We start from the raw sequence: 25,887 nt of genomic DNA on the forward strand, positions 1-25,887 counted from the left end.
GAGGCTGTAGCCTTAATTACCCACCGGTAAACATTTTTATGATGATGGTTTAGCTGCTCAGAGCTGGAATCTGCATGATCTAATACAGGGTTCTCAAATAATTCTCCTCAGATCACTGAGTTGAAGCGGGTACCTTTTCAAAGCTGAGCTCCACAGACAGCAAACAAGAGGCGTAACTGAGAACAAAACGAAATGCTGGTTTCCTGCACGAAAAACACAAGACCAGATGTATTTCACACAGTGTTATTCACACATTTTCATTTTGATTTTTTTACAGTATATACACGTGAGCATTACATTATTCGATATGAGCCACCTGGAGTCAAACCTAATCAAACTGGTCCATAAACAATCTATATCAAAAAAGCAATATGATAGCAAAAAGTCTAGTGGTTCTACCCAAAGCCTAAAACAGTTGGAAGGAAAACCAGTGATCACGTTCCTGCATATAATTTGTGCAAAAAAAAAAAAAAAAAGGTTTTAGGATAGCAAGTGGAAGATGTTCAAGGTACTGAAAACACTAGGGATGATGGCTGTAGGACTGTTTAAATTCAACCATGGCATGAGTGCTACTTGGACACTACCAATTTCTGCCTGGACATTCCCAAAAGCCTAATTTAATGCCTCACGTTGGAGAGAATGTCAGCTCTTCAGATAAAAACATACAACATTTATGCACAGGAAAAAAATACTCTGGAGAATTAACATGTTCAAGAAAGGTGCTCAAATGCCATCCTTTGTGTGACTACAGGAAAGCCCTGGCTCCAATGACAAGGCTTGTGCCTCTTGAAGGGAATTTTGTGAAGTGCCATTCAAAAACTATTTGGCCATTAGAAATGCGATTACTAAAAATAATTAGGCCTACTACATCACTTAATGCAGGCGTTAAATGACAGATTCAGACACCAAAGGTAGGCCAGAAGAAACTTTCCCATTTGCCTATTGATGAATTAACACTAGCGTATAAAAAAAAGTAGCAACTCAGATGTATGCTTCAGTAAGACTTATGTCAACCTGATATAAACAGTAACACAACAGAATTCCTTACACAAGTTAATACCACTACTATTGTCTTTCCTCATGATCAGAGCCCTACCATTACAGCCTTTTATTTGCTCGATGCTCGACACTGCTTTCAACCTATCTTGGTGATCACAGCTTCGGGTTATGCCATCCAAACGAATGTTTTACACAAAATACTTACTTCGACAACATACAAAGCACTTCCTTTATCTTTCAGAAACTGAATATACAAAGTAAGCTTTTTTTTTTTTTTTTCCAAAATATTTCCATAGGCAAAGGATTAAAAAGGATTTTAATTATACACATATGGTCACAACTCTGCCTTAAAAAGATCATTGGGAAATGTACATAAGGCCGCTTGTAAATGTACATCATCTTTATGTTACTGTTACAATGTCATATGTCCAGAGAAAAAAATTGACAGTATCATACATATTTGCTTTACGCTGGGAGAAGGCTATTCAAAAATACAGTACTCTTCTGTACAAAAAAATCATGCCACATTTATTAAGATGGAAGAAGCATTGGTTTCTGTGATAACCAAGTATTTCAGTCCATTTCTTTCTTGCTATGCTTATTATCCCAACTTAAAATTTGAACAGATCGATTTCCCAAAGTGTCCATATTAACAGAATCAACAGCTATGTTATAAACAAAACATAATGTTTCTCACAATAGATAAAAAGAAAGCCGGTTCATATTTCTGAAACCATATAAAGATAGAATTTAAAAAAATCACTCTTGATTTGCTGAAATAAATTTACATTATACAACACTATATGCCAGGGGGAGAAAAGGGAAGGGGGATATGAATATACACTAAAATGCAAATTTTTGTCCCAAAAAGGGTAAAACAAATTACATTTACAGCATGAAGGTTTACAAATGTACATCTGTACAACCAAGGTTAAGCATCACTACTAAATTAGCAAGGCTTGTAATAAACATCGAAACAAGAGATTTGTTTTCAAACTGTAAACTTACACCTATTAACTACACGTATACAATGCATATATTTATAGGAAGCAAAAAAGCTATCTGGATATTTAATCAATCATGCTTAAATGTTGAGCTATCAAGTTTACTTTTCAGTGGCCCCTTTTCTCTTCATCAATACCTATTTTTTGCATCTACAGTGAGAAAGCAAAATAAATGCTCAACACTTCCAAATCCTTACAATTCTATATGCAAAATAAAAAAATACAAATCTCTACTCTTCCTGCATTGTAAAACTGACTGTAAAGTTAATACAGGGTTCACTCCTTCTCCAACAGTGTACTTTACTGAATGGAAGTACCACCATCATTTTATTCCTCTACCTTGTACAACAATTAAATATATAAGTATATACAGCACTTTTAGTTTTAATACATCGCTAGAGAAAACCTTAGGGCACTAATTTAAAAAAAAAAAAAAAAAAAAAAGAGAAATAAAGTGTGTCCACAAAGTGGTGAAAACTGTCTTTTGAAGTTTCCATTGTTTCATTATTCCCTATTTTAATTTGCGTGCCCAGTTTATTTTTTGAATAGTATGTTGTGAACCACCAAAACACAACTTAACTTTTTGACGTGTTAAATAATGTTTATGCAGCTGATCAATTTTAATCTGGTATAAAAGACTTCACACGAAAGGGAAAAATAAGGATCAATTCTATATACAACTCTATAAACCTGTTGTGCTATGATGTTGGGTAGACCTACCAGATTGCAAGCCAGTGTATTAAAAGAATACTGTACTTTTTCCCTTTAAAAACTATTTCAGTGACTTTACAAGGTAAAAATTTACAAAATATGTGACAGCTATTTTGATACAATTACATCATATACAGGCATTCTGTGCTTTGCCAGCCGTCCAATCTGATAGGTCTCCGGATCAGGGCTGGAGATTTTTTTTAATTTTATTTTTTATAATTCACTCCCCAAAAATATACAAAAGAATAAAAATTTTACAAATGGATGAACAAAGTCAATAAATAGATTTAAAAAAATCAGAACATTTATAGTTAAGTTGTATGTTTTGATCATTCACAATAAATTTTTTTTTCCATTTCCTTTTTTTTTTTTTTTTTCCTTTTTGTCTTTTACAGCATCCCATTTGGTGGTCCACCAATTGGCCCCAGATCAGCGCTGTTCTTCAGGTAATACTTTTCCAGCTTGGCCAGAATGTGTTTGCCATAGGTGTATTTACGCAGAGTTGTGATGTGGGGTCGAATCTGTAAGAAGAAACCCATCATTTTTTTCCTCAAAAACCGTAAGCAGAGTTACTACACTTGTGAGCAATTCTATAAAAAAATGACAGAAACCTGTCAAAGTTTTGGAAGTTTCTGGAAAGATATAAAAATGGTGGCTGAATCACAAAGTAACTGGTGTACCTGTCACATTATAAATAATTCAACTGATGACTGACTCCACTTTTGTTTTTAGATGGGCGAAGCCAGACTTTAGACTACTGGAATTTGTTAAACATCAACAAAAAACAAAAAACCTCTCAGTACTACACGATGTAAACACATCAGGCAAGGCTAAGGGGGGTATTTTCAGGTGTGACCTAACCCACAGTGGCAGATGAGGCCGAACTGTCTGACACATACGGCATTCCCCAAATCCAACCCAGCATTTGAACAGCTGGGGGCACAGGAGTGCAAAGGAGAACACCCCCAAAAAGTTTTCCCACGGGAGCAAACAGCCCAGGGCAACTGGGGCAATGGCATTTTTGTTTCTCTCTGGGTATTCTCAACTAGAAAATGTGACTGCCTGTTGGAAGCATGGGAATCTTTTCAGAGGAAACTGCAGGAAGTATTTATATTAGCATTATTTGTTATTATTTTAAAAAGACAAACTTGTCTTTCTTCTGTTAATAAACATGACAAATACTTTCAATGTTAAAAAAAAAAAAGTATTTTCACAGAAAAGCTGACACCAAAAGTTGATTTGTAATCCAACTTTTAGAACTTTTCTATAGATTTACATTTTCAGCTTACAAAACAGCGCTCACAGACCTGAATATATTATGCCTTATCAAATTCCCTCAAATGTAATGTTTATACACCAACTTCTAGATTACAGAACCAGCTAGTTTTAAGTCTGGAGGGAAAGGGATTCTAGCAGATAAGGCAGTAATATAAAGAGAAAATGTTCTGAAGCAATAAAACCATATACCTTGTGCATTATGATCTTCCGCTGAGCAGGTTCAGCCATATCAATCATCTTCTGAACAACGTAGTTGGCATACTGGTCCTTCATCATGGTGTATAAGGCACTGTGAGGACCATCGTTCTGGCAGCAGACCTCATCGATAAGTAAAGCTCTTTCAGCACGAGAAGCGTGAGTTACACATTTTTCTACCACATTGCTGAAAAATAAGACAAATGCATCCTGTGATTTAATATGTAACATTCTTCCAAGTAGCAATTTGATTTTACATTTATCTGAACAAGTTCAAGTGCCTTAATGCTACTGAAGAGTCCATTCTAAAAATGTTAAGTCCTGATTTCCAAACCTTTACTCTGTAATAGCTGAGGAAGGTAAAGGATTACCACCAAAAGTCATTTTCTGATACTTTTAGGAGAGATTCTCCACTGGTCCTATGGCAGATATACTGGACCTTGGGTTGCATATGTACTGTAGTACATCTGTTTTTAGTTGTGGACCCTTTTAGGATATAGAGAAAGCCAGATACAAGGCTTTCTACTTTTTGAATAAAGGATCTTTTCAGGAGCATGCCTAAATCAGAGAAACCCTCAAATATTTCTTTGTGTAGATGAAGTCCACAACCTCCAGATGTCTCAGAAGCTGAAAATGCTATCAGTGGTTATAAGCCAGCAACAAAATGATTCTTGTCATGAGTTTCTGCTTTAGAAATTAAACAAGTTCCAAGAAGAAGAATGTGAATAGTTCTGCTTAGGCAAAGAAAAATAAAATCCAGACAAACTTGCTACTTTGCATACAACTGATTTTTTAAAACCCATGCCCTCAAAATATCACGGCATGTTTCTACTTAAGATTGATGACAAGGTTAGTCTCACTATACCATCCAGGATGAATTCTGAAGTATATTTTCATTAGAAAAAGGTGCAATGTACCGTTCAGTAAGAAACACTGAAGGATGATTTTTAGGTCCTAAATAAAGACTTTGAGTCTTCCTAATGCTTCGTGCTGAAGCACCACGTTTTACAGCTAGCCTTTTTATGCTTGGAAATTGCTTGACTGGACTGATAGGAAAAAAAAAAAAAAAACAAAACTGGAGGTCTCAGCTCAGCAGTGTATCAAGCAACTTCTAGGAGAGCTTTTCACCTAGCTCTGGGGATTATCATATGCCTCTCCTTGGAGTCTGGAAACCCCATTCCCTGAACTTGTAGAGGGTGAACACAAGACATTCCATAAAACCCACAAAATCTCGTTTGTTTTACTGGAGAGTTGCATTTCCCCTTTTCTTTCCCCAAATCCATATTTCACAGAGGGTAAGATACCACCACTGTTCATCTTTATAAAAATACGAAATTTCAGAAAACGTTACACAAGGGAAAAATAACAAATCTTTTTGTAACACACTAAATAAATCCAATACTACAACTTCAAAAGGTTAGCAAACCTTCAATATTATATGAAAGCTGGGCAATACCTGGCAAATTTGTGCTGACTCAGAGCTAGAACTTTTCCTCTGATTTCTGAAACGATTTTACTCTTGTCTTCAGGACGACCATGCTCCAGTACATGTTGAATAACATAATTTCCGTATTGATCCTGAAAATAAGATGACTTCAATTTTCTTTTGTGTTCATACCAAACAATCCATGTAGCTATTGTCTATTTGTATAAACTTTCAACTTACTATTTATATGGATATAAGAAACCTGCAGTAATGTCAACAACACAGAAACAAAGGGATGCAAAAAACGCTGCATCAAGAATTACTTAATGGACCACAAAATTTACATGGAACATGGAAATTATCTGTAAAAATGGCATTTTGCTAGAGTACCTTTTATTCTCTTAAAGAAAAAGTCTTCAAAATTAAGATCATCGTTCTGTAACAGCTGTAAGATTTCCCTGAAATTTGGTTCCCCAAATGCAGTCTAATAGAGACTTTATATACAAAAAGCTGAGAAGTAAACTAGACTGAATATAAAGCAAAAGGCAATTCATGCCTTTTAACATGTAGAAATTCCTACTGAACAAGTCTCTTCCATTATTTTAACCTGAATCCATTTCAAAGCCATAAATTTTGTTCATTTGAGACCAAGACAGGAAATCATGTATAAGGTCTTTGGCCTGGCCTTCTTTTAGAAGAAATGTCCTAATTGTGTACGAATATGCAATGTATATTGTGTGTGTAGGAATGCACAATGTATATTTTTGACAACGTATTTGTGTTTAGATATTATTAGAAGTTATGTGAAGGACACCGGAATGAACTGAGAAACTACAAAAAGGCAATCTTTGCAATAAATGAATATAGAAAGAAATAAACCCAAAAACCTAATTCTGTGCATGTACAATGTATACTTGAAGCTACAGCCAAAAGTGTAAGGAAATGGCTTTTTATATCTTCTTTGCCTCCCAACTTCCAAATTCATTTTCATTAAAACTATGGAAGGAAAGAAAGACAAAAATCAATGTCTACAATGCTAAAAGGAAACAAATGCATTTAAGCTATTTCATACACTAAGAAACGGGAATAAATTATGATAATATAAAAAAGCTTTACAATGCATTGCAAAAAGGACTATACTAACCTGTACTAGTTGTTCTGTGTGCTGATGCAGTTCTTCTAAGATGGGTAAAGTCTGCTCAGCAGTGCAGTGTTCCAGAATACGCTGAATTACTCTACAACCATATGGATGAGTAGAAAGTACGAATACCTTAAAATAGAATTGCAAATTTAAGTTAATCCAAATGAAGTTTACAGATGCACTACTATTGCCATGTTCAAAATGGAACTGAACTTGTCAACTACTTCTATAAAAATATGAACACTTTTGCCTGCTAGTATCAGAATTCAATCCCCTGTAAAAGCCAGAAAAGAAGACTAAGAGGCCATTTATAATATTCCTTTTTATCAAGGACTCCAGTAATGATACAGCTGCCTAAGAACCAAGTTTTCATTATGATGTTTCTAGCCTATTAACTGCAAAGAAAACCCCTAAAGTCTAACCCTTAGTTAAACATGGTTCACCTTTCAAGCCTTCAACTTCGTTCTTCATTTTAAGATTTTGTCTTTTACAAAAAGGAGCTCAATTACAGTAGCTGATTTTCACTGTTTTCACATTCTCTGTCACACATATAATATTTGTAAGTAAGCATTTAAAACATACAGACATGATCTTACTTATTCCTTTTCCAGAAGTCAGTTTTGTGTTTTGGGAATTAATTCAGACTATTTAAGAGTCAGTATCGGTCAGAACTGAACAGAGAGAATCTTGGCCGATCAAACAGAGATCCACATGGTGGAAGGAGGTGACAAAGATACATAACCATTGGGTGACATGACTGAAGTGCAGTATTTTTCATTTGCCACTTGAGATTAGCCAATACATATATACTTCTAAATTTACAATGACTTGGATTTATAGATGGATGTCCAGTAAATAAGCAGTCATGCCTCAGTCAATGGGGCTCTACTTATAGTTTATAAACTGCAGCTCATCTACCCCATATACATTTTTTGATGTGAAAAGACCTGCCCCTCAGCATCTTGGTACACCATTTACTGCTACGTACAACAATAATTCTGGTAGTGCTCTTGTAAGTGCAAGAGAATTTATCGTAGACTTTGCTAAGAAACACATATGGTCAGCCATTAAAGTAAAATTTAGCAACACAGCCAAGTTAGTATGATGTTTTACAATTCTTTGAGACTATAAAAGTACATGTTTGTCACAGAATATATTCTCTAGCCCACGGCACAATACCAATCTTGTATGAATGTAATTTTGTTGGAAACATAAAAAAAAAACTTTAAATAAACAAATACCTTCCGCCCTTCACTTAACACTAGCCCATGTGTAGGGAACAGATTACTATTTCTTCAAAGTATTTCCTTAATGACAGGTATTAATTGGAAAACACTGAGACAGACGTATGAGATAAGCAACAGAAGAAAAAAATGGAAAGGAAATTTTAATGAAAAGTATATGCCATGGATCAGATACTTTATTATTACATAAAAAATAGCAATGCTGAAAGTTATAAAGGAAATTTAAAATTGCACAACACAAAACTCTAACAGCCTGGCCATAAGCCAAATACTTCTACCAGTATTTATAGCACACCCAAACAGGTTTTCTAGATCCTCAGCTCTAACAGATTCATCTTTTTACAGCGTGAAACTGTCTATTCAACAGCTTTTCCATTTTATCATCCCCTCCTTTAATCCTACTTAATACAAGCTGACTGGTAAAGTGTCAAGTGCTATCTTGTATATGCAAATGATGGAAAAAGATCTGCAAATCAAAGCAACCCTACAGAAAAGGAAACCAACTGTTAACACTACCTGTCCTTTGAATGCATCAATGATGAACTGGAGCGACTGCGGCTGAACACACTCAATACATTTTTGGACAACATGGTTTCCATTTTGATCTTTCACACATTTCAGAACGTGACCATCCAACTCTTTCACCATTTCGTTCTGGAAAAAAAAAAAAAGATTATCTTTTCAGTGATTTTTCTTCTTCTTCAAAAAAAAAAAGAGAAGTTCCTTTTCGTTCTAACTGTCCATTTTTCCTATGCACTGGTCATCTACTTGCATATCATAACCTTATAATTTAAACTATTTTTGGTCCCTAGGGCTTTTCATAATGAAGGGAACCATCCACAATTTAAGCAAGTATAAAGGTGGGTGCTATTAAAAAGAAATGAAATACAAAAAAAAATATTGTTCTAACTTACAATTACCTGCTGGTCAGGTGAGATAGACTCAAGTGCTTTCTGAATAACACGACAACCATACATCTGTAGGGCTAATGGCAGAACGTGACCACGTATGCGTGTTGCTAGGGCTAACTTTTGATCCAGGCTTCCAAACTAAAAGAAAATAAATATGCTGTTAACAAATGAAGACATGAAGTATGCTGGAATTTACATGACAGTCAGAACTTTCATGATATATTAAAGATTTACTGGGCCTTGAATGATTTTTCCCTTTTTACCTCTGACAGGTATATTTACAAAAGCTTTCCCCCACCCCTCAGTGCAACATTCTGCAATATTCTACATTCCAGTCACGTACCTGCTTTCAACTGCATGGCTTTAAAGGCAGCAGAAAAAAAAAATCTAAGTACTTTATACTTGCCTGTCTGTAGGAATACAGATTAAGATTTAAGTGCAATAACCCACTTATTTAGACAAATGGTATCAGCCAAATTAATTACATCAGATTACCATAGCATACCAATTCAAACTATGTATTCTTCACCATCTCAAATTTGTATTGGTCACCTTACACCTTATGTACGGTAAGCAAGCTGTAACAGGAGAAAGAGAAACCAAAAACAACAAAAAGAAGCATCTGCCCTGTAGCAGCTTCCTGGTAACTTCATGTGCCTTGGAGGATGATTCTCACCATGAGTATTTGGGGAAATCTAGAAATACTCAGGCTTTGCAGAGAAAAATCAAAATGGTTTTATATGCTGGCTGTATTAGTGTATAAGCTAACTAACATTTGTTCAGCAGTAGCTAGCTCCTGCCAATATCATTCCCTCCTCAGTGTCACTACAACCTTCTGTTTTGCTTCCTGTTTAACAAAGAAGATGCCAGACTGGCTTCAGAATAACACAACCCTGTGGGAAATATTAAACGCCAAACTTGTAGTCACCAAAAGCTCTGAAGAAAGCTCCAACAACTTGTCCCTCCCACTTAGATGATGAACAAACTCCCTTACTATGTGTAAAGGATTATGTATTTTTCTTGGGAACTCTTACGCAAAATTAAGATGAAACATCTCTCAATGGTCAATAATTATCTCTCTTGAGCAAGATCAAGAACTTATATGCTGTACATCAGCCACACTTTTCAGAAGACCAAAAAAATGAGCACACCGTTTCGTAGGCTTTGTAGACTTATTAAAAAATTACATTCCTGTTTAGAGTGAGCAATCATATTTTTAATTGGGCAACTTTTTCTTATTGAACACTTTCCAGCTTCTCTTTCTATCCAACTAAGTATTTTGATATGGTCCTTGATTTGAAGTACACCATGCTTCAGATCTGTCCTACGTTGTGTTTTGTTTTGTTTCCACAAGACATAGGCATTGCCTTTTCTCCTCCTCTCCACAGGTTGAATCTTGTAGCTCTTTGGTAAGGCAACAATAACACAAAAGCAAAGCAGTTTTAAATACTAATTTTACTAGTACTGAATGTATCATATGACAGTCCTTCCTCAAAGTTTTTCTGCCTGTTTGATAAAAGTTCCTTCAGAGCACTGGACAAAATTCGCACATCTATTTATCTGGGTGCAAGAACATTTTTCAGACCCATTTTTTGGCCAAGATGCAGTAACCATTACAAGTATCCTTCAAATCTTTTGTGATCCCCATCACTAACTGGAAGTCTACGTAAATCAAGCTAAAAACTCGAGTGTGCAGCCAATGCTGCTCACTATCACGTGTATCACCAGTGCAAAAGAAAGCAATGCCTATAATTCTCAGGCCTGTTATGAAAAAAGGGGGTGGAACAGAACAGAAAACACGTGTGCACTATTAGACCCCTGGGTTCTGTAGTGAGAGTCCAGTAGAATTCTGCTATGGTGTTAAGAAAAAAAAAAACAAAAACATTTAAATTTAATCAGACTTTACAGCTTTTCATTCAAGTTTCTGTTCATACACTTTGTGTTAGGCTTACCTCAAAGAACTTCTGTATTACATAGTTTCCAAACACATCAGTCATCAATTGATATGCTGCTTGCAAGATCTCATTAAATACCATCTGGCGCTCAGCTGGAGTAGCTCGCTCTAGCTTTTGCTGTATAAATCTAAGTGCAAAAAATGTACATTATGCTTTACATGAACAACAGGAAAACCTCTCAAACACTGTTTCAATGAGACACCTCAACACTCTGAAGCGAGCGTTCAACGTTATAGAACTTATTAAAATGAAAGTAGTGCCTTTGCATATGAAAGGATGCATTTCGGTATAACGATCCTTAAAACTTTCATTTGAAAAGTATTAAAGATGAAAAGAATAAGAACAATAAACAAGTACCTGATGATGTATTGCTAAAAATGGTTTTAACATTCCAGATGCCAGATATTTTGTTTTCTTAATCAACACCTTTTTGATACTTAAAAACTAGAGTTTACAAGCCTAGTTATAAGGCTGTTCCTAACCTGAAAACTTCTATAAGCAGCTAAATTTATACTACTGTTACAATGCAATTTCCTAGAAAAGAAAGAGGTCAGTGTAAGAGCATGTGCTCCAATTACTAGCATGCTTTGCATTAAGAAGAGTCCCAGCTTGTTTAATGTTAATATGACATTATCAAAGCAGTAAAACGTCATTAACTTTACTGTAGTAATTACCTAGAACCATGCTGATCTTGGGAAAATTCAACAATATGTCCAACAAGGTCTCTCAGTTGAAGATTAGGGAAGCGATTATTTCTGAAATCTTCCAGCAGCCGACTGCGTCCAGAAGGCATTATATCAGACCTACTGTAACGGAGGCGTGAAGGAGGGAAGAGCTGACTGGTGGAGCTAAAAAGACTGGAGGTACTTGCCGCACTGCGATACTTTGCTTCTGCTCCAGGTGCTGCAGAAATATAGCGACCACTACCATTTGTCAGTCCTCCTACAAGGAAGCAGCTCTGTCAGTGAAAGCCGTAAGGAAAATAAACAACAGCAAAACAGCAAGTGTACTACAACTACAGATACCCTTGGAGCCAAAGGAAACAACAGTGGTGTCTTGTTATTTACGTTTACCTCGTTTTGGTTTGAGGAGTTAGATAGCTTTATCTGCCAAGAAATAAAACCATTCTCCTCCTCGTTTTCATTTTACGTGAAGGGCACCAGGAAAAGAAATCTCGTGAGAAGAGGATAACGAAGCAGGTAAAGTGACCACCCAGACATACAGAAACTTTAGGGCTGGGTGGGCCTCGGCTTAGTGGGCAGATCTCCACAAGCAATTCAGATGATTCAGACTCTTGTTAGTAGTCTTGAAGTTAGCCAATTGTTTCAAAACAGACCATGAAATCTGAACTACCCTTCAGTCCCTGCTGAGGTTCCTTTCTGTCAATTCATAGTGTGAAAGGGCTTTTTTGGGGAGGCATGTGTGATGCCTCTTGTCAGGCTGTACCTGTTCTGCAGGAAATTTGATGACTTCAGCATCCCAGGCTTTAGATCTGGTACCTCTCTCTATGCACTAAATGCGTCAAATTTCAAAGCAGGTAAACTAAGAACGCTCTACTTAATTCTAAAACAACCAGAAAACATATTAAACAAGTTCCTTTTAAAAGCATCAAGTCCTCGCCTGGCTGTGAAAACATGCACCACTCACTACACTTTGTCTTTCCTTCCTTTCCATGAGCTGAACTGCTTTGCTAAGGTCCTTTTCCTAGTGGTCCCACCTACAGCTATCCTCTCCCAGCCCCGTGAATTTCCCCTCACACGCTGCTCTTCCACCACTTCACGTCCCTCTAACTCTGCCACAAGGCCTCTCTCCTCCACAACAGGCAGCAATTTTCATAATAAGCATGCAAACAATGCATCTTTTGCAACTACGGTATGCTTTCTCAAAGGAATATTGCTGTAACACAAGCAGGACACAATACCTCAACTCTAGCATCCAAAAAATACCAAGCTAAAATCATCGAGTAAAAAGTGAAAAAGAAAAAATATTCTCATTTTCCCCACAAATGATCTAGAAAGTAACTGAAAGCCCTGTCAAAGTCAACAGAAGCAACTAAATTTGAATTTTAAACAAATTGCAGTATGTGCTGTTTGAATGGTGCTCTATTACACAGTGAACAAAAAAATGTATCAGCTGACAGTGCCCCAGCCAAGCCTTCCTTCAGTTCCAAGCATTTATAAGGCCAGGCAACAACAGAGCTACAGTGGGCTGGTAACGTAGTAATGGTCAAGTATCTTTTTCGAAAGGTCAAACTGAAATACCAGGATCTGATATGTTAGTGCTCTGCAAGACGTATCAAGCATCACATTTATTGAATTCTACAGGATTATGCCCTAAAATAAATACAAGTTTTCAAAATTCAGTGGTAAGAATTAGTAAAGAATCAGTAAATAATTTGTCCCACAAATTCTTTTGTTTAAAATTAAAGCCTCTTAATTCTTTATAGCCAGAAAAAAAAAACAGCTTTAACTATCATTTTTAGTTTTCATTGACAATCACTACTTCCAGAAGAGAGACAACAGCGACATGATACTAACAGACAAAGGAAAAAGAAACCCAACATTCTGCAGGTGAAGCAGGATGCAGTGATGCTCTACAGTGATTCTTCTTCTAGGAATGGCCTCCTAAACAACAGAGAACTTGTGTACCTGAAAACACGGACTTTGTGATCTAAATGATTAAAACACTGGAATGAAACCTGTCTTCCTTCAAGTGCTGTGCAGTAACAGTACTTAATGCCAGTAGAGGGCAGCAAAGCCCGTTTAAAAGCAGCCTTAATGGGCTGTTCTAACATTTCTACTGCTTCCTGGATCACAGGCTCAATTCTCTGCCAGAAACTAACAGGAGAGTTTCAGTTATGAGTTTACATACTGCATGGGTCTAATTAGCATGAACAGTCAAATTGCGCATGTGAGTCAGGAATCATTTATCCATCTTTATATATATATTTTTTTAACTTGAGTCTCCATGTAAGTATGAAATAAATGTGACAATCTATCCAACAATTAAAACAAATTAAGAAACTTCCTACCTTTTAATAAATGTTTTATGTGTGTAGTAAAGCTGCACGTATACAATTCACACTCAGGATTATCAATCAAGTCCTTCCGCTTGGGAATGGTCCCTTTTTAAGGCTTAAGAACACAATGCTGCAACTGGGAGACTCCTCTCTAGCCTGAAAAACTACCTGAGATGATCGCATTAAGCAGGGTCATAATGCAGGATGGCTAAAAACATATCCATAATTCCTAGAGGAAACTCACACTTCAAAAGCTTAAGCTGTAAAACCCTGGAAACTATTAGAAAAACTGATTTGGTATTTTTTTTCCACAAAAAAATAGCTTTTCTCTTTTTTAATTTATGCAGTAATGTTAGTTGAGTGGCAACTTTGCAGATTTGAAAAATAAGAAAACCACAAAATAAATCCTGTTGTCACAGATACTTGCTATGTCTCAATACACTCTTGTATAAAAAGGACTATTTTCTTAAATATTATATTCTCATTAAATTCTCTGCCCAAAGCCAGCTATAAGCCTTAGTGTGGACATTGAAGACGACTGCTCTCCTCCTTCCCAAAAACTTTTACTGTGAATGGCTTAGAACTGAAATGTGAGTTCTAGTCACCCAAACCCTCCTGGTGAGCCTACCACATCTACCACATCCCCATCCTCTTCAAGAACTTCTAATATTGTTTTAAAGAGTCTGACTTCCTACCAGAACGTAACACGTGCTAGTTCTTACTAATTACTTTGGGGAAAAAACACACACACAAAAAAAACATACCCTACTAGATCAAAACACCTAGTCTAAACTTTTCTGCAAATGCTGGCACTTCAGAAGACTGCTGTCAGGAATCCGTGTGTCCACATAATTACAAACCACTGGGGAATAAAGCAAGGAGCTTGTAGCTAATCACTTAGCTATCACTCCTGATCTTGTAAAAGGAAGATCTCCAAAGCAAGGAATAATATTAAGTTGTTTTATAGTTTAATTGAACCCAAATCCCAGTGCCTAGTCCATAGGGAAGAAGAGGCTCAGAGGCATAAAAGGCATACAGGCCATCTAAAACAGAGCCTTACTAAGCTTTAAGGAGACAAATCATGTTAAATTATTGAACTCCTTAGCTTAGACAACATATTTAATGTAAAAGGTAGTATGAAAAAGTATTAAAAACTAGATTTATCTAGGTCTATACAGATTTATTGATAGCATTAGTCTGTTAGTACTTATTACCAAAGCATTTGGTTCAATTATTTCTAACCAAGACATAAAACAGATTTATTGCACAGAAACTGCTATTTAAATGCAGCCAGCACTGTTATTTTTTAGTAAAACATAAAATTATATAAACATGTTAAACTTGATTTATACAAAATATTTTTTTTATCTGTTAAAAAAAAAATCAGCTTAATCTCATCCTCAGCTAAAACGAGTACACATTTTATCTACTCCTGAGAAATGGACTATGTATGTGTGTGTGACTGTATAGCCATGCATATGCATTTTAGGAATCAATGCAAGTGCTTATTATGCCTGGTTTACCAAAGTCCTACAGAGTAGGTACATGACAGAGGCAAGGCAAGGTTCCCCAGAATGGAGGTCCCTTGGCATAGCCCTATTACCCCGAACAAGCCGTTCCTAAAAACACTGACATCATCTACCAACAAGCTCGGTCTGCAAGGCACAGACTGAATAGAAGTACCTCCAAAAGCCCACATTTTGAAGATCCTATCCCTAAAACCAACCCTTGAAACGCTGAAATGTACCATCCAACAAGGAAGCGCTGCCAATCTAAAGGAATTTTTATAACATGGGAAAAAATACTTCTGTTTTCACCTTTTTGTCCCTGGGAGTGAAAGGGTAGTTCAAATTCATGACCATGCTGCTCCAACTGATTACAGTAAAGAAGCAGTTACAAACTGATAAATCCCTTCAGATACAGGAAAACTGACACTAGACCAAAGTAATTAGTGCGTTCCCGTTTTAGGACGTTGGGTAAGAGTTGGTGAGAAGAGATAAAAACAGCAAAATATCACAAGTTTCTTGTAAAAGGGCAACTGTTGTGTTGTGTGTTTTTTTTTTTTTTTTTTTTTTTTTTTTTTTTTTTTTTTAGCTACAAATTGCAGCAGTGTCTGACAAAGGGGTTATAAAACCATGCACCCTTCCCCAGGATTGTGCTCTAGTATTCTGGTGGCTGAAACAGGAGCAACCGAGTTTGATGCCCATTTTAAAACAGGAGTTAAACTTAGCTGAACCTGTTGATACAAGCAGGCAGGACAACGAGTTTTGAAGGTGGAGGGAGAGCTGCATTTGACAGGCATTATCAGAGTACCAATGGAAACTGCATGCAGACATGAACTTACAATGTTGTTCTACTCTGAAAAGTGACCGGGTGACCCTTCGCAAAACACACTCCCTGCTCGATTTCAGGTGTAACTTCTTATTTGGTGAAAAAGCTTTGCCTTTATTAGTATTTTTTTTTTACTTGAGAACAAAACAAATCTTCTAAGAGTGTTGGATAAACACAAGCAGAATAAATTTAACGGGACAGACAACTACAGAAAAAGTCTTGGACTTTTCGCAACGGTGCACCGTGGATGCAACTGCGTGATAATATTAACACAAAGGGCAGAATGCAGGAAATGCTAAAAAAATCACTGCATTTTTTAATGAAAATATCCAAGAGATCCTCAAATTCAAAACTTCCGATTGGTTTGGTAAGGCAGCAAAACGTTTACCCATCAACAAAGTCCACTGCTTGTGGAAGATGAAGAGGCTGCAGGCACGGAAGCCAAAAATGTGTCAATTTTCAGAGTACAACTGTACATTCTGGCTGTTCACACACTGATCTGGTACACGATTTTAACAAAATATTATACTTCGTTCACACTGCCAAACAGTCTGAAATAGATTATAATCAGTATATATTAACAATTTCTGCCGATAGAGGTAGTCCTCTATACTGATTGCAGCTTATCTTCTCCAATACTTAAAAGCCTTTTATTTAGCATTTTTTCAGATGTAAAGCAACACGACTTTAAATATTTTGATTTTTAGATAATGCCTTCCAAAATTTGGCTGAAGTATAGTTTTCAGTAATATGAAAACTATTGTGAGAGTACTTTGGAAAGAAAGAAAGAAAAAGATTTCCATGATAACCCCATTGTCAGATGTTCAGAACTTTCTCAAAAGCCTCCATTTGGGCTGAAACTTTCCATGCTTGGTCTCAGCCCAAAGGTGCACTTTGTAGACCTGGAAAAGGAAAAAAGGTAAGTAAAAAAAATAAAACGTGCTGAAACATCCCCTTGCCCAGCTTTACTTTGGGTATTCAGCACATAACCATGAAGGGGATACTGAACTGCAAATGTAATATATTTAAATTACTTTTAACATTGTTACAGAAATCACACATTTCTCACAAAGTGCATTTTGCTGGGCACTTTTAACTTTTTTTTTTTTTCCCTGTTTTATTTGCACTAAACCAAAGTACAGGGGTTAGGTTTCCTACTAGGAGTGCACACTGGAGCAACAGGCAACTCAATCTCATAAGCATAGCCAGTTTTGTTGTACAATTTTAGCATTCAAATTAAATGACTGCAAATACTTGCAGTGAAAAAAGGAAAGTTTATCAAGCAACCTCAGGTCAGAGGCATTCTCTTTTAAATATACTGTAGGCTGTGGTGGAGTTTCTTTAGATTTTAATGTTTATTTTAAAGATTGAGCTCCCGTGTCATCTAGCTAGCTGAAAAAATTCTGAGATTACTGTCATCATTCCTTAAAAATACATCTGATAACAGAGAGCCACCCCTGACAAAGCTTTTGCTGTGTCTTTAATAAATCCATTTTCTTTTCTTCCACCAGCCTGGCGGTAAGCACTTGTCATCCTGGCAAAGCATCGGGGCCGTACGGTAGCAGGCTCCCTGGTTCAGAACCACCCTTCGGTACACATTACAGCGACAGCTTTGCTCACTTCGTCATGGGAAGGGGCAGCAGTGGAAGTCACGTCACTGCTCCACACAGAGCTCGTCTTAAAGCGTTCGTAAGTGGGAACACACTGGAGCACAAACAAAAATAATGCACCTTCGCTCGGCATACTGCAGACAGTTCACATAGTACAAAAGGGATGGGTAAATCTTACTGGGCCATCTGCAAGGGAAGAAAAATCAGCTGTTGGCCCGATACTGCAAAAAAAGCTCGAGTGCCCTCCACTGCCAAATCAACGAGCATTTGACTGTGCTCTTCAGCCTTCAGGAAGGGGCCCTCTTCATTACAAAACTGTTCAACAGCAAAGGTAACGTGACATCTCTTATGCAACATATAATTTCACACATAGAAATACATACACACATACAAACAAAACGTGGTTTTTGGTTTTTTTTTTTTGCTTTTTTGTTTTTGTTGTTTTTACCTAAATGCAAACTGGATGAGGATCCATGTGATGAAAGTGATGGCGGTGGCGTAAGTGAATGTCCTGGAGTTTGGCTTGGCAGAGGCATGCCTATTGGACTTGGAGAGGAGGAAAATCCCAGACTATTGTAAAATGGCTGCCCTATGGGTGCTAGGCTGCTACTAGATCTTTTGTACAAGTCAGAGCTAGTAGATAGAGAATCTCTCCTTGTGGCACTACTACTTGCAGAACTGCCAACTGAAGAAGAAATAAAAAGACCCTAATTACACAGTGTCAACTGAATAAAACCTAATCCCCAACTACAGCTGGGCAATAACAGATGCGATCACAATAATTACAGCAATCGTTACGACAAAGACAATTACTGTGATAACCACACATGCTTTTAAGTAAATCTAAGTGGGTATAAACATACCACTGGTAAGTAATTTCATCAATGCCCATGTCTTTCAACATTTTATTCTAGACTTCTCACAGCAATATTGCAGTACTCCATTTGAACACCCTGGCTTCAGGCATCGGGACAAACATGAAATTTATGAGATTACAGTGTCACTGCATATAGTAAGTGCTTCTAAAGATATTCCCACTAAACTCTTCAAGAATTTTTTTCCAACAGAAATTATTAGTCAGCAATACTTGAGTGCAGGCAAAAGGCTAGAAACAAATTTTTAAGAGTTTAGAAAATACACTGTGTCACTATTCAGCTGTTTCTGAACTTCCTCTTGTTTGTGAACCCCTCATCTTTAGGAAAAAAAAAAAAACTACTTCAAATTCCCTGAGAGAATTATAATTCTCAAAGAAGCGTTTTGGAAAGATAATATAAAGAGGGAGTAGGCTAAGAAGAAGATGAGAAGCAGAGCAGAGATACGAAAATTAAGGTGAGAAACTAAAAATGTAATTTTACTGCTATCACTCTTTCTGACAAACAAATTAGACTACGAGCTTTGTTTGGCTAACAGAGTATTAGTGAAGGACTGGTTATCCTGCACAGCATCATTCGGCAGGGCGATGAACAGTCTAGGATAAATTAGGAGAACAGAAAGCTTTTAGAAATGTTAAATTCTGTTATCTGTGGCATACTAGTGACATATTTAACTATAGCGCCTATTTGAAACACTGGAATATTATATCAGTGATCCAAGACTATGGATATTTTGGCAATGTAAAGCTGCTTCTTAAGCTGAATTTGGAAGACTGATTTCTACTTCATCTTAAAAAGGAAAAGGTCAAAGTTTATTCTTCCATAATCCTTATCCTCATCAATGTACCCTACCACATCTGGCAGCATGGTCCCACATAAAGGTCGCCTGATACTTCCCATTTTGAGAGACTAGAGGTTGGCTGCTCCTAACATCAGCAACGTGGCTAGTATTTTTCATGGCAAGTACCTCCTTGGACCAAATTGTTCAAAGAAGTTCTGCCCAAACAACATAGCTGTTTTAAGAAAGCAGGAAAAATGCTTCAAGTTTAGTGAAGTAATCCAGCCACCTTTAATTTGAGAAACTGATGCTTTCATTTACTCAGATCATCATGCTAGCAACAGGAGACCTTTATTTTCATGCTCTGAGCTAGATATCTTAGCAAAATCACATTTCATCCAAGTTCAGCAGAGATCTGGTACAGACTCGTAGCTGAAAACTCAAACTCCTGCCCATTCATGGCACGTCTGAGATGGCTGATGAAGGTTTTCCTACAACTGAACTTCTGGGCTTTTGTGTCCCATGCCAAAAACGGACTCTAAAGCTGCTGTCCAAGATCCCACCTTCTGTTCAGAAGCCCCATCAGGCAGTGTGGAAAGGAATTTATCTACTTCAAATGCAGAGGAGACAAAAGCCAAACACAAGAAATAGACCAGGAAAAAAAAAAAATGAAACCAGAACCAGGAGGAGAGAAAGGTCAGACAAAGGAGCCAACAAGGAGACTGCAAGGAAACTGGCAGGCAATTTCAAAAGTGGTGGAACTGAGGATGGAAACGAAAGCAGATCTGATGAAAAGTTAGGCTTATAGAAAGTGTATGCGACTGTGGGGCAAAGAGCCTGGAACAGTTAGCTGATAATGGGAACACCACACGGCACGAGCAGCAACAGACACAAACTGGGGGCAGGAGGGGAGATAAATGTTGCCTGGAAGCTGGGAAGGCACACATACTGGAGGAGAAGCCAGGAGGAAAAGATACTGGGCTAAGTAGGCAAGGAGACTGAGAGTAAGAAGAGCAAATTAAGGGAACAGTTGAAAGAAATCTTGAGGTTTGAGACTAGCTCTACAGGTTCTGGCTCAGCTGATGAGCTATGTGCATGTTAATACAGCGCTATGGGATGGATTGTTATTTTTCCAACTGACTATGGGGAGAAAAAAAAAAAAAGCTAAACCTTAGGGTTTCTCATTCAGCTAGATTACTGCAGCTTGACAAGTCACCACGAGCCAGCTGAGCTGAATCTTTACACACACACAAGCAAAGCTCATGGAAACAAGATAAATTGAATTAGCTCAGCCCTCTTTATCACTAAACAAATGTAACCGTGTTAGCTACAAGCTGAAAGAAGTCATCTGGGAAGCTGCTGTGGTCCATCTAATTCTCAGTTACCTGTTAAGCTGCAGTACCTTACCATGCACCTAAATATTTAAAGTGGAGTGTGAGTAACTTTGTAATAAAAGAGGACTGTAACGTGATTTCATTTACATGCTATGCTTGCCTCTTCCTATTTTCTCCTTTGTTGCTCAGTCATTCTGCTAGAACAGGCTCAACTTTGCCTTTTTTTATTTTTATTTTTTTTAAACAGAGCTTCTTCTGCTCCCTCCCAGCAGCAACTGAAAACATAAGCAAGGTGTAAGGGCAAGATCAGTACCGCCATCTGTCAGACCTCATGGAACACGTTAACTGAAATCCAGCCCTTACAACACGCTTAGACAAGCTACAGATAAGCTGAAGCCTTGGCAAATCAAAAAATAAACTCGCTTTTAATTTGCCTCAACATGCATTAACAGTGTTTTTATAAGTACTCATCTGTGTAATTCAATTCATATGTACATACAGCTCTTTTTTTCTTAGTTTTTATTTTTATTTTATTATTTGTTGCTTTTAAAAAAAAATAAAATCAGGAAGCATATTTTTAGGTGGCTGTTATGGCAAGTACAATTTATACTTGGCAGAAGGGCACTTTCAATGTACTTTTACTCCAGTAATACTACTAAAAATCTTTCAGGTTTAGGTAGCACCTTTCATCAGCACTTCTCAAACTGCAAAAGCACCAGCTTCCTGCTCCTCTGTGGAAACTACCAGGCTAATTAAATCACCTAGGACACGGCTGCAAGATTTCAGAACGTGCTGTCTATGCTGAAGGCTCTGCACGAGGCTCTGCAACTGAACTTTGCTACAAGAAAAAGGCATCATCTCCTGTGCCAGGAAAAAACAAAACAAAACAAAACAAAACAAAACAAAACAAAACCTGTTCTGTTTCTTCTTAAGGAGACAAAACTAAAATTTGCATTGTATGGAGGTCCTTGTGATAATGTTGGATAAAGACTTCTGTGGCTTAATTCTTTCTATGGCTTAAAAGTATTCTACCTAGAGCCTTAAAATGGGCCTGTTGCATTAAATATACAGATATGCTTATGACCACATCTATCAATGTAATGAAACTGTATCTAGAGCGAAACACAGCTGCTAAGAATTCACTGAACTCCTGCAAGTAGTTGAGGAAAAATCTGCACTACAAAATACAGCACTGGGATAGCACAATTGTTTTGTGAGATTTACCTGCTGTGGCCCTACAGAAAATTGTTAAGAGGCCCTACCCATCTGAGTGGCCTTTTAAAAAAAATAATTTGAAAATGGCATGTTTAGAGTTCCCTGCTCCACTCTTTAAAGGCAGAGGTTAGAGAGGACCAGTGTAAAACTTTATTTTGGATTTCCTAGCATTAGTTTTGTTAAAGCAAACTGTCAGATTATTTTATGAAAAAACAATACTGAGAAGATCTCAGCGTTGGTATGTGGTAATTTGATGTCACTATTCTCCACTTAGTTACCAAATGAGAGGTATCATGTTTTAACACTGAAGGGTGTGTTTTTCCTTCTGTTTTTCCACATACCGAGCTATTTTGTAATAATAGTCACTTTCTATGCTCCTTTCAACATTTTTATAAAGCCTCATGGGGCAATTTGCTTTGAAAAATACTGTTTAAGTATAATTTTTTTATTCCAATTTCTACACATCTGCAGGATTCATAATATAAATATGCTCCATTTATCTCATTAAAATAATAAAAGTAAACAAATCAGTTCTGTAACTCAGACACTAACAGGCCAAAAGAAATATTCTTTGGAAAAAACACCTAACTTCCCTTACTAACGCTGAACCTTAAATATAAGAAAACCTACCTTTTATATTTAAATCTGTGAGAATGAATTTCTGCTATAGAGCATAAAAAGATGACAACTATTTATTTTTTTTTGATAACACAAACAGGAGCATCTGTTGCTATAATTTAAGGCCCCAAACTCTGCTTAAATGTATCTAAGATTAAACCTATTGAAATTAACGAGGACTATTATTAGGTTTTCAGTCCTTCCATGATGACAGCCTAAATCGTCAAAAAATGTTATGGAAAGAAACACTGCAATATTTGATTAAATTTAGAGTATCATGTGATATTAAAAAAAAAAAAAATGGAAATTTTCCTGATATAGGAAGAACAACAAAAGAATGCGTATCTTAAAAGTAATCGATTGTTATTTTAAACACAAAATGAAGACATGCTTGCAAATAAAAAAAATAAGCTTAATAAAAAAATCAATATAAAGTTCTGGGGCAAAGTACAATGCTCAATATGGAAAAACATTTTGGAGGTATCTGTAACTACAGGGTATTTTTCAAAAATTAATCTTGTATACAGAACAAAATTAAACCCCCTTTTTCTTCACCTATAATTTGCTTTAAACTTGAATAACTTTTTTCAACATTGATTTTGGAAATGTATGTGCATATAATGTGTCTGGATACAGATACATTTTTTTTCCTTATCACACAAGTCTCACAATGTCCTCACTACGTTAACGACCTACCTGATGAGCCAAATCCACCAAGTGCGGAGCCGATAGCTGCTCCTAAAGAGCTGCTACTTCCAAAGCCAAGAGATGTACTTCCTGGTTGGCCAGGACCATGGGAAAAAAGGGAACTGTTTTGGGAGTTATTGGTCAAAGAGTTACTGCCATAAAATGAATTGGATTGTAGGCTACTATTTGTTTGCTGTTGCTGTTGTTGTGGCTGGGCACCAAGGGGCCGAAATAGACCGTTCGTGGCTCCCGCGAGATTGTTTGCTGTTCCTCCAGCTGAAGCAGCTGCAGCTGTAAAACACACGTTTTCAATTGTCATTACTCTCCCAAACATTTCTGACTGAAAATGGACTATTCAGATCTAAATCTTATTTTTACGAAACCCTCTTAAACAAGCAAAAATTCACGTATTAAAGGACTAAAAGAGACTTTATAATATAATGCAGTCTTAATTACGATGGAAAAAAATGAAGACAGCGTATGTTGTAAGCTATTCAAAGATGCAGAATAGTTAATGTAATGGAGAGAATTTTCAGTGTAAACATGTAAGACATTATTGTTCACTGAACTGTGCTTCAATACTCAAATTCACAATGGCAGAGTTGCAGCTAACAAAGACATCTTCAGCAACTAATGCCACAGTAGGAAGCCTATAGATTAGCTTAAAATCTCATTTTCTAAACATTAATTCATCTGGTGTTAATATTTTGGATTTTAATGTAATAAATACAATAAATACAGCATTTTAATGAAGTGGTACCAGACTACCACTAACCTAACGAAAAAGAAAGCTCTATACTTTTCACAGTACTAATTCTCCTTTTCTGCTATCCATTAAGTATTTTTTTCCTTGCCATACTTCTCATGGGAAAAAAAAAAAAAGAATACTTTCATAAGAAAAGCATAGCAAGGCCCCAGAATACTCCATCATTTTCTGCCAGGCTGAAGCAATTAAATGATGCTTCCATTCTGGGGAGCAACGAGCAATGTGTGTTGTATGCATGGGGAGAGAAAAGGGGAAATTGTTCTTATCAGAGTAGCAACAGCATTTGCAGAAATGTGCCTGTATGTGTACAGGGAGTGGACTGCAAACCTGAATTAAAAAAAAAAAAAAAAAAAGGAAAGCTGCGTCTCCGAAAAACAGTAAAACAGCTGTGTGTGGTAGAGAAAGGGAGGTGAAAAAATAAAAAAGATCATGCATGGTATATCCTTCACAACTGGAAAGCCTCACAGGATGCATATCAACCAAAGCAACAATATGAAATACTAGTCAACTAACATTACTGAAATTCAGTACAAAATGGGAAGAAAGCTCCCTGGAGGACCCAATACTTACCTGCTTGTGCTGCTGCAGAACTGATTATAACAGGGGTTGAGGCCACCAATCTGACTGGTGCTCCAAGGCCAGTTCTTGCTCCAGGGCCTACTACTAAGGCACCAGTCTGATCATAATAGGCAGTGGGAGCTAGTACTTGATAGCCTACACAATACAGAATAAAAGAATTAGGAGTACATGTTGTCTTGATCAGCCAACGCTTCTCTCATTGAAATATCTTGGCACCACACCACGATGGGGAAAACAGCATTTCTGCAGTAGCACCCCAGAACATCAACCAGACATCAAAAGAAAAAAAAAAAAAAAAAAGAACACCATAAAAGAGCTCCAAAATCTTATAAAAGCCTAGGAGTATTCTACATCATCTTTAAGAAACTAGAACAACAGCTAAATTTAGTGATCTGAAGTTGAGTGTGTATCTTCAAGGTTAATAAATCAAGTTTCCAATACCACAGTTGAAAAGGTAGAGTAATGCCACAACTTGTCAGAACTGGATCACTACTGAATCTTTTTTTTCTTCTTTTCAGCAATTTTAAATATTCTACAACTGTCTCATACTCCTGAAAAGGTACTGAAATCTATACAGTTAAAGGGCCGGACCATGTGCAAGTTCGGCAATTCCTTATATTGCCTGGCCACATTTTAAAGACCACTGACAAAAATACATTACGAAACGAGTGCTCCACATGCAAGAGTATTTTAGAACAATAAAAATGATCTAGTCCCAATCAGTTTCACAGAACAGACTGTAATCCAAGTACCATTTCATTCAGTTGACAGAGTTGGAACTAGAGGAGAAAGGAAGTTGAGTTGAAAACGGAAAAAAAGCAAGCAATAGGAACAAAAATACTACAAAAGACATGAATGAAGCAAAGGAAAAGATACAAAAGAGAAAAAAAACCCCTCTTATTTAGCACAAGAGCAAGAGGATTAATTTTAAAGCTCTGATACTTTATAATCAAGTTGGAGAACTGGAATAAGAATCCCCAAAAATTGAAGACAAGAGCTAGAATAACCTAGGAAAGGAAACTGACAACAGAAATGTAGCACTAATTTGTAGTTTGACTATTAAATATAAAGCAGTGAGAAAAGAGAATTTCAATGTTCCTTCCATATTCAAATATTACTCATGCTGTTAAGAAAAAAAAAAAGATTTCGCAAAAATCACACAAATGACTGTTTTGTGCTTGTAAGAACGAAGACTTCGCACATCGTCTGCAGTC

General features: G+C 36.8%; 1 protein-coding gene across 14 annotated transcripts in view; it reads right to left on the bottom strand.

Annotated features, from left to right (window-relative positions):
* Positions 1 to 227: 227 nt before the first annotated feature.
* PUM2 (pumilio RNA binding family member 2) overlaps positions 228 to 25,887 on the bottom strand; it is a 70,053-nt gene continuing 44,393 nt past the window's right edge. For 5 of the 14 annotated variants that reach the window (XM_084513630.1, XM_084513627.1, XM_084513632.1 and 2 more), the window contains 11 exons: positions 24,665 to 24,808; positions 23,338 to 23,619; positions 18,273 to 18,509; positions 11,539 to 11,806; positions 10,862 to 10,991; positions 8,913 to 9,047; positions 8,515 to 8,652; positions 6,758 to 6,883; positions 5,644 to 5,765; positions 4,182 to 4,374; positions 228 to 3,235 (listed from right to left, as the gene is read on the bottom strand). In XM_084513630.1, the coding sequence (XP_084369756.1) occupies positions 3,104 to 3,235; positions 4,182 to 4,374; positions 5,644 to 5,765; positions 6,758 to 6,883; positions 8,515 to 8,652; positions 8,913 to 9,047; positions 10,862 to 10,991; positions 11,539 to 11,806; positions 18,273 to 18,509; positions 23,338 to 23,619; positions 24,665 to 24,808 (1,907 nt within the window). In that variant the 3' untranslated portion in view covers positions 228 to 3,103. The remainder of the gene's footprint in view (positions 3,236 to 4,181; positions 4,375 to 5,643; positions 5,766 to 6,757; positions 6,884 to 8,514; positions 8,653 to 8,912; positions 9,048 to 10,861; positions 10,992 to 11,538; positions 11,807 to 18,272; positions 18,510 to 23,337; positions 23,620 to 24,664; positions 24,809 to 25,887) is intronic. The other 9 variants (XM_084513625.1, XM_084513624.1, XM_084513622.1 and 6 more) reach the window with 4 other exon arrangements.

The sequence above is a fragment of the Aythya ferina genome (assembly GCF_964211825.1).
Source record: "Aythya ferina genome assembly, chromosome: 3".
Lineage (NCBI taxonomy): Eukaryota > Metazoa > Chordata > Aves > Anseriformes > Anatidae > Aythya > Aythya ferina.